The sequence below is a fragment of the Cicer arietinum genome, chromosome 1 (assembly GCF_000331145.2).
Source record: "Cicer arietinum cultivar CDC Frontier isolate Library 1 chromosome 1, Cicar.CDCFrontier_v2.0, whole genome shotgun sequence".
Taxonomy (NCBI): domain Eukaryota; kingdom Viridiplantae; phylum Streptophyta; class Magnoliopsida; order Fabales; family Fabaceae; genus Cicer; species Cicer arietinum.
The window spans coordinates 11,286,948-11,297,225 of record NC_021160.2 but is presented as its reverse complement, the minus strand read 5'-3'; the positions used below and the strand labels follow the sequence as shown (position 1 = coordinate 11,297,225).

The window sequence follows — 10,278 nt, the reverse complement described above, 5'->3', positions numbered from 1 at the left end:
TATGACCGCCTTCAATACACCACGATCCTACTTATATAATACAATATAATAAATATTTCAATGATACATTAATAAATAATTATGTAGTTAAATAATTAAATAACTCTAATTATTAAATCAATTACCTCTCATATTCATAATCTACTGATAATATGGTGCTGCAATGATCTCAACAGAGATGTTTCATATAGTCCTCCAAGGAAGCCATGCCCTGGCTCCTCCTGACCCTACACCAAATGCTGGTCCTTTGTATGCTCTTGCTCAATATGATTTTCCTTGACATGTTGTTGCTCTACGAATTGTTGCTCTGATGGCCTTTCTTGCATAACAAATATACTAGCACAAGCTTGTTCAGTTCTCTTCCTCGTAGATGCAGTAGGTCGAACTCGAACTTTTTTCTCTCTAAAACGAATAATTGAACCATCTCGACCTCTACTCCTAACCACTACATAAAAAGCATATAAATTAAAATATAGAAGAAAAAAATTAATAAAATGAGTTTCAGCTATTTTAAAAAAACAAAAACAAAAAATTGGTATGTCAAAATAGGTACCAAATATTTCAATATAGTAGTAATATACCGGCTATTTGGTTTTCAAAATACTCGATGTACTTTTAATCACATGCTGTTTTGAAAAACAACTATTCTGTACAATAAATAAAATCAAGTATTTTATTTTAAAAAAATTTATATATCGAATATTTTAAACTCAAAATAACCGATATATAGTTTTGTATATAAAATATTTTGATATATAAAAAAATCAGAGCTCTCTCAAACTTATTTTAGAAAAGTTTAGATTATCAATTTTTAATATCAAAAAGATATTTTGTATTTTTACTAAAACTAAAGGAGTGAGCTGTATAAGTGTGGTACTGGCAAGTATATTCTTCTTCTTATTGGTTTTGGTGGCCTATTCCACAAAACACACCACCAACACCCATGAATTTAACATATTAGGCCCCCAAAATGCATTGCTTGGGCTTACACCAAAAAGAGCTATGAAAAGGTAGTCTATATTTGCACCCTCTGTGTTTAATACACCTCCTCGCATACATCTCATTGTTATTTTACAAACTCAACTAATTATAACGAAGATAAAATTAAACTATAATTAACTAATTAATGATAAAGATAAAATATTTATCTAATATACTACAAGTTAAAATTGCTTGTATATTATTCGGGTGGGTTTCTCTCCCTCGCAATCATCTCCCACTACAAACCACCAATGTATATCTATACATTATAAATAAATAGTTTGAAATACATTTCAAAACACTGTTTTATGTGTTCCAAAACTTAATTTTCAGAAAAATATTAATGAATTTCTTAAATATAATTCGATAAAATTATTTTGCAAATAAAATTTAATCTTCATAGAGGGGCATTATTAAAAAAAAAAGGGTGCATTTAGAAACTCTCTAAAGAGATACAAGTTCAACAAATTAAATTGTTAAGAGTTTCTTTTTCCACTTTCCACGTATGTTGTTGAAGTACAAATCTGAAAAGAAAAAAAAAATTTGTTTATCCTCTCTATGTATATTTTTGAAAAAATATACAGTTTTTTCTTAATATATACTTTCCAAAAGGATTGTAATTTTCAATAAACATAGTTGATAAAAGAAAGTTTCTAAATATTATTCTAAGGCCCAATACCCATCTATAACAAATACAACTCTCACTCACATAGCTGTTTAAGTTCTATCCACAAACTTAGGAACATTTATTTTATTTATTTATTTTTATTATCATCACACATAATCAAATATCAGCCAATCAAAAAACAATTTTTCTATCAGCATCTTCAGCCCACCATTTCCATTTCTTGCTGCTAAATATAACAACTCTTCAAAAATCTAACAACAATTAAGAGATAATTTTTTATATAACAAAATAAAAAATTCAGTTTCACTTGTTGCTCATTTCTTATGGTAGCTTTCTGGAACTGTTTTTCACACTCTTACTCAAATGTTGGGTGGTACACTCTCAACCCCAACAACACAAAACCTCAAACCAACAAAAACAACAACAATGATTTCTCCTTCTCATAGATTATTGTCTACACATTTTTGTATCTTTAAGGTAACACAATTTCTTTACCTTGATGTTCCTGTTTTTTCATTTTGTATATTACTATATGATCCTGTAGTTTTTTTTCTTTCTATTTTGTTTATTCTAATGAGTATGTGTAAGTTTTTTATTTTAATCTTAATGTGAATAAAATAAAATTTTGGTACTTGTTTTTTTCTTTTCAAGAATCTTATATCAGGTACTAGAAGATTATCCTCAAAAGAAAGTTGTTTTCTCAGTGGTCAACAAATTAATATTAAGCAAATTTTTGGGCTTATTTCTGGTCGTGCTCCAAGAAAGAAAACAGGTTCTACTTTTTGTTAATTCATTCTTCAAGAGTTTCTTTAATTTGTATATAATTGGATTGATTACTGATATGCTTAAATCAATTATTGGACTTTAATGGATAAAAATTAGAAGTAGTAATTTAGTATAATACTTCAATTATTTTCTTGCAAATTTACAATGTTGTTTGTCATGTGTGCAAATTTGATTTGGCTAGTGTGAATTATTGAATTAAAGGTTGGATTTGCCAAATGATAAGAGAACTGGAAGTTGAACTGTTGGTTAACTATATATATAGCACATAAACTCATTTGAAGGTGTGTCTAGTTCTGACACATGCCGTTGTTAAATGCGAATACAAAGCCAACACGTGTGATTACTTTCAATCACTTCTATGTATTGAAATTATTATCGGTGTTCATATGTCAATGTCGTGTTTGTGTATGTAGTAATATTATTCCTTAATGAGATTTCATGAATTTACCAAATTGTAATCATATATCAAAGTGTCATGGAACTATGTATTACTAACGTGCCAGATCAAAGGTGTATCTGACACATGTTAGTGTTCAACTCTGATACATGCAGTTATATTCAATCACTTCTATTTTTCTCAAATTATTATCGATATCTATGTGTTATTGTCAGTGTCCATCGTAACAGCCCGACCGCTCTGAATGGCACTATTAGCAAAAAGATCGTGAATAACAATGTTGATAAGAGGGGTTGGGCCGTTACATCCATTTCCTTGTCAATGCTTCATAGGCTTGCAAGTGATGTGAGAAAATAAGTTGAATGTAGTATTTCCAATTATTTTTTGCAGGGTTTGTATTTTCTCCAAGATGTGTCCTGCCACTGACAGAAGAGAATGTGGAGAGGGTTTTGGATGAGGTAAGGCCAGGCTTGATGGCTGATGGAGGGAATGTAGCCTTGCATGAGATAGATGGTCTTGTTGTTATCCTCAAGCTACAAGGAGCGTGTGGATCATGTCCTAGCTCAACAATGACATTGAAGATGGGAATCGAAACTCGCCTCCGCGATAAGATTCCGGAAATCTTGGAAGTTGAGCAGATACTAGATACTGAGACTGGTCTTGAGTTAACTGAAGAAAATGTTGAAAGTGTATGTAATTTGAAACTTTATGCTTCATTTCTTGCATTACCATAGTTTCGTTTGTATATTATGTATTGATTCGACCTCGAGTTTGCTTCACCAATGATCTAAGATATTGTCCGCTTTAAGTCTTATGTAAGTCCTCGCAATTTTGTTCTTGAGGTATTGTCTGCTGCTACACATTTGCTTTGTACCATAAAGATGGAATAACTACAAACTGTAAATATTTGATCATAGGACTATAAGTCTATAACTTCTGAATAAAAATTGTGATTTAAGTTTCATGTATCATGCAACATGACATCGAATTGTTGTTGTGTTATGCAAAACCGCTATTTACTTAGTGCCTGTTTGAATTAACTTATCAGAACTTTCTACTGATAAAAGCACTTGTCAGACTATTTGGGATAGGTTACGAAAACAACTTATAACATGTCTATAAACTTGTTCAACTTATTTCCATAAGCTTTTCAAGATAGTTTCTGAAAATAGCTTTTAACTTATACATAAACACTTATATGGTAAGTGCTTATTTTATAAATGATTGATTAAGCTGCTTATATCCATACATCTTCTCTCATTGTTCAATCATTTAGATAGTGACATAAGTTGTTTATTCAGTGACTCCTATATCGTACTTCAAGTAGGCGACGGCATTGCTCGTATTTATGGTCTTGATGAAGTAATGGCAGGTGAATTAGTCGAATTTGAAGAGGGTACTGTAGGCATTGCTTTGAATTTGGATAAAAGATAATTGTATAATGTATCTTTCATGCAAACTATTTCTAGTGCCTTATATGTTGTAGAAATTCTCTCTAAATATCTATATGCTGCATAATTCCAGTTACTAGTGACAACTTCTAGTTACTTCATGTCCAAGATATTCAATCTTATAAAATTGTTCAATTTTCAGATTCTTTCAGAAATTAGACCATATCTTGTTGGCACTGGAGGAGGAACATTAGAGCTTGTTGAGATTAATGATTATGCTGTCAAAGTTCGGTTAAGTGGACCGGCCGCAGGAGTTATGACGGTTCGCGTTGCGTTAACACAAAAGCTGAGAGACAAGATACCTTCTATTGCTGCTGTGCAACTAATAGAATGATGTAACAGAATGGTTCTTTATGCTTTTGATTCATATGTTTAAAGATGAAATGTAACTAATCAATACAAAGATATAAACTTGAGAAAAAGAAATTCAATGTCAGTTACATAGTTATATATTTGATTTGATTTGTTCCTCATCTTTTTACATTAGGAGATTTTATTGTAGAATGTGAAATGAAGTATTTACCATTCTTCACTAGAGTTGTGTAAAATTTGAACAGAAAACAAATTTTTACCATTCATTTTAGTTTGCTTGTATAGGATGTGAATGATATTGCTTATATATCATTTAATGTTTCTTTGTCGGAGTTTGCAACTGGCTGTGTAACAAAAACTAGACCAAAGTTATTCAAAATAATAACTTGAATTGAGTGAACATCCAGGAAGTACTAAAATGACGGTTATCTGAAAATAACTTCGGTCATTGATTTGTGGTCAGGCCACGGTGTAGATTACACATTCACCAAATCAACATTAAATAATTTGGATTATTGATTGACATCAGACAATTAATTATACGACATAACATGGAATACTAACTAACATGACAATTTAAAAATTATCATATAGGCGTATCACTATAAAATTTTTAATATAAAATTACGGTCTTAAATTAAAAGTAAGAGTAATATCTAAATACAACACTATTATACAAATAAAATATATTGACATTTTATAAAAAATTAAACATGACTTCTTATGTGATATTGTATTTGTGTCTCATTTTGTGTCAAATTTTGTATTTCAATACAATTACTCTTTATCTAATTACATAGTATTTTTTATGTTTGATCCGAAAAAAATATTTTATAAGAGTAGTACCATGGGTTTTTCAACGTATCGTAGACACAAAAACCAATATAAACAAAAAGATAGTTTCTTTTTCATCTCTTTATATTTTCAAAAACTTTTAAAATACATATTTGAATTGAATAAATTCTCAAATAAGAAATATAGCAGTCTAGTATGGAAGTGATCCAGAACATAATGGACCCACAGCCCAGAATATCAACCAGGCCTATTTCATAACTATTTTATTGATATGAATCATGAGAAAATTATAACCTCTAATCTAACCCCACACCCCACACCACAATTATACCCTATCTCCACAAATCCTCCAAAATTCCCAGTTTAATTGAAAAATTCTCCACCCTCACAGATCTTAAATGTGTTCTGGAAAATTCCAATTAAATTTGTCGGTAGAATAATTTTAAGAAAAAATTAATGTCCGGAAAAAGATAGCCAATGTTGAACACATTCTTTAGAATCCATGACCCCTTTTGAACCCAGCACATCAAAACAATAAGACAAAAATCTACCTCATTAATATCCATCTCTATTTCTACTATTTGAGCAAGCTAATACCGAATAGTTCAAAATGGGGTTGAATTATTGTAGTTCAACATGTCCTATATTTTTACTTTAGTCATAACTCATGCTAACAAAGGTTATTTGTTTTGATATAAACGTTGAATCGTTCGATCGAATAGAGTCTTATATCATCTTAAATTATTATATTAAGTCTAATACATCTTCACAATATTGACTTCTAAGATAAACGATATTGCTCTTTATAAATTATTATTGAACTATATCTATTATCAACGTAGAATTTATGTTTTTTTCCAATAAGATATTTACTTTGATTTCTTTTTCTTTACTTCAATCCTTTATATGTTCAGTGGCTTCTCTATCTAAATTTTTATAAATCTCTCAACTCTTTAATTTGTAGGTCTTATTTATTTTCTTATAAGAGTTAACGTTATCTTTTAAGAAATTTTACTACAACGAATTAAACTCACGATGAACACCATCTCTACCACGAGACGACACACCAATGTCTTGGCTCAACCATTCTCCATCAAAGTCACTAAATGTTGCAATCAATTTTAGTCAATATGTTTAGGGAATTATCAACAACATTGCCATCTCCTTAAATCTAAAAATTGCAATCAATATTGAGATTTTTTGTAATAACGAGAGACAATAATTTTTTAAAATAGGCCCTTTCCCAAAATTCCGTTGAACTAAGGGAAAGTCAAAGACCTCTTATTTGTTATTCATAAGGCAATAAAGTTCAATTTTATTACTATAATCTTCGGGATGAATTCAAAATATAACATAAATACCATAAAAAATATTTCATATGGCCAAACTAACTACCAGATTTTCATATACCTAATATCAACTTAAAGTTTTGAGTCAAAACTTGATTTAATACAATTATCTCTCGATATTTTAGGCTTCCCTTGTGACCTAAAGCCTTAGTTATAAATACTTACAATACAAACATTTAACCTTTATTATGTCAAACTTTATTAGCCTTGGACATTCACTTTGACTTTGCGATCAATAAATACATTATATTGTACATGTATTTTTCTAATCTTGAATTTTAAGTGTATATGTATATGAGAAGAAATGAAATTATACTAATATAATACATAAACTTGTCATTTTGTTCAATATTTTTTGTCAAATTCTTATATTACAATATTCATTTATGTTGGATATCTCTATAAAATGTATTAAAACCATTTGAAATATATTAAAATTCACGTCATTTAATAAAAGTATGTATAAAACAATAATCTTTAAATAGCTCAATTACGTATCTAATGATTATTTATTAATTTAAGTAAAAATTATTAATTGATAATTAAAATGTTAATTTTTTTTGGTCAAATTTAATTAATAAATGTTATTGAATGGTGTAAGTGTGTGATGTGTTCTCTAACTTTGATCAATTTCTTGAATACATTATAAAGTAAACATTCAAATTGAGAGAAATTTGTTTAACCGATCGATCATTCTTCTTTAATTCTGTTAGCGGTAAAAGCAATAGTATAAAGGGAGGGGCTCTTTCCAAAAAAAAAAGAATTGTCTCATTTTTTAGAGGTCACTAATTTTTTTTTTTCACTTAGGTGCATTTGATTTGTTGAAAAAGAAAAACAAGACATAATAACTTCTGTTATACTATGTTTAATATAAAATCTGGTTGTTTGATAAATTGGGGGACAAGATAATCAACAAAAATATCAAAATACTTTTTTATTTTAATAATTATCTAAAATATCAAAATACTTTTTTATTTTTTATTAAAAAAATCATTTTCTTCTTTAGTCTTTTTCTCTGTGTGTTATCTCTTCCCCTCATTCTCATTCTATATCTCATCTCTTGTTTTCTCTCTCTTCCTCATGTGTCTATTTAATAATTCTTCTCTATCTCTTTCTCCTCTACTAATATTTACAATTATAAACGTTTATACATATGATAGAGGATATTGTAGTAAATTTTACATTATTTTATTATTTTATTTGTATTATTCATTGTTCATTATAAGTATCGTACAGTTCAAAAAAATTACTATTATATCATGTATTGTTTTGTCGAGTTTAATATTTACTTTTTGTAGATCAAACAGTTTATATATATATATATATAAGATATCTAATTTAAAGCTAGAAAATTAGAAAATGAAAACAATTAAAAAGAAATAATGAAGAGCAAGATATTTTGGATGAAAACAATAACAATGATGATGATCAATGTAATAGAACTTACTGCTTTGATGATATATAGATAGTAATGAAATAAACATATCTTTACATTTCTAATGAATAATCTAGTGATCTATTTCACTAGATATTTATGACCCAAGAAAATTGAATTACTTTGAAAGTGATTTAAAAAATGAATTGCTAAATAATTATCTTAGAAGAGATATGTCAATTGTGAATTATCCTAATAATACTCTTGATAAAGACCTCAAAAATATGAAGATGATTCATATTTTAATAAATTAGGATGAACTTTATTTATTTTAATTTAATTTATAATAATTCTTAGTTTGCTTTAATTTAGAATTGTAATAGTTTTAATCTAGATTTAGTTTATGTCATGTGTAAATGAAAATACTTTATTTTCTCTAAAATATCTCGTTTATTTGATTTCTCTTTCTCTTTCAAGGTTAACTTCTCTATTTTTTTTTTTTTTGTCACTTTTGCATATCCATTTCATTAAGATATTTCAGATACTCTGAACCTAATACAAAATTTCTAATATATTCTTCATATGATATACGTTTCTTTCTTTTTTTCTCGATCCTCCTGTTTATATTCTTTTGGTCTTTTCTCTTTTGCATACTTCTTATGCTCTCTCTCAAAATCTCTTTGCCTCCTTACTTTTTTCTTATCTCTCCTTTCATATTTCCTACTCACCATAATTTATATGTCTTCTTTCTTTTTCTCTATCTCTCAATCCATACCTCCTTACTTCCTCATCATAATTTCTATAACTTATTTATTTATCTCTATCTCTTCTTTCATACCTCTTTTACTCCTCATCATAATTTTCATATCTTCTTTCTTTTTCTTTATATCTCATTTCGTACTTACTTTCCTCCTCGTCATAATATTTATATCTTCTTCTCTCCTCATGAAATATATCTCAGTTTGCCATCGATTTCAAACCATTTTTCATTTTGAGAAGATCTTTTATGATGAGATCTTCCATCTCTATAATTCACAAGCTCTTCTCCCAAGACATTCATTTGAGTATTCAATTTTTTTGTAAATTGATCCATAACGTACGTAGTTCTAGGATAAGAGAGGTTTGATTCACTTTTATTCATGATTTCAAACAGTACCACAATAATCAAGCAAATAGCAAGAAAAAGTTAAGAAAATAAAAATAAGGCTCTCAACATTCATTAAGTGTTTACACTCAAGAAATGTATCACTCATGCATATCACTCAATGATGACTTTTTTTCAGTGATGTGCACTCTTGTTTTTTTCACCCAAACTCCTCTTTCAAGTTCTTAAAAACCATCAAGCAAGAATCCAAAGCAAAGAATCCAAACACAGTGTAACAAGTCCACAAAAGCAATCAACACCAAAGTTTCAAGAAGGAAAACTCTAAGACAAAACTAAGATAATTTAAAATGACAAACAAGAAAAACTAAGTAAATAAAGACACACTCATATAGACACACTAAGTGATCCAAATATGTGAGAGGTAAGGTACTAAAATCAAACTTGCAATATGCCTAAAAGAGGTAACAAGAATTCAAAAATGTTTGATGTTTCAATAAGAACAATTATGGATTTTTTTTTTTTGCGAAATGCAAAATTTTTCAAAAGTGCTTTTGTACAGAATTACTTTTTTGCAGAACTTTTATTTTTAGATGTTTTATCTACATATTTGAATTCTTCACATTTTACTAATCAATATGCCTAAAAGAGGTAACAAGAATTCAAAAATGTTTGATGTTTCAATAAGAACAATTATGGATTTTTTTTTTTTGCGAAATGCAAAATTTTTCAAAAGTGCTTTTGTACAGAATTACTTTTTTGCAGAACTTTTATTTTTAGATGTTTTATCTACATATTTGAATTCTTCACATTTTACTAATCAATATGCCTAAAAGAGGTAACAAGAATTCAAAAATGTTTGATGTTTCAATAAGAACAATTATGGATTTTTTTTTTTTTTGCAAAATGCAAAATTTTTCAAAAGTACTTTTGTACATTGTCGCGGCCTAAAATTTCGAGTGCTTCTCGAATTCAATGGAGTCGCCACCAAAATTTATTTTAAAATAGGGAAATTATTGGGAAACCCTTAAAATAGAAAGAAAATGGTCCTTGAAACCAAATTTGAGTTCGGGAGTCGATTATGCGTAGGGAAGGTATTAGC

General features: G+C 28.4%; 1 protein-coding gene across 1 annotated transcript; it reads left to right on the top strand.

The window, feature by feature from the left end:
- Positions 1-1,829: 1,829 nt before the first annotated feature.
- LOC101495493 (nifU-like protein 3, chloroplastic) lies at positions 1,830-4,716 on the top strand. Its single transcript, XM_004487893.4, has 4 exons — positions 1,830-2,086; positions 2,261-2,381; positions 3,183-3,481; positions 4,386-4,716. The coding sequence occupies exons 1-4, from the start codon at positions 1,973-1,975 to the stop codon at positions 4,575-4,577; spliced, it is 726 nt and encodes a 241-aa protein (XP_004487950.1). The 5' UTR covers positions 1,830-1,972; the 3' UTR covers positions 4,578-4,716.
- The last annotated feature ends 5,562 nt before the right edge of the window (positions 4,717-10,278 follow it).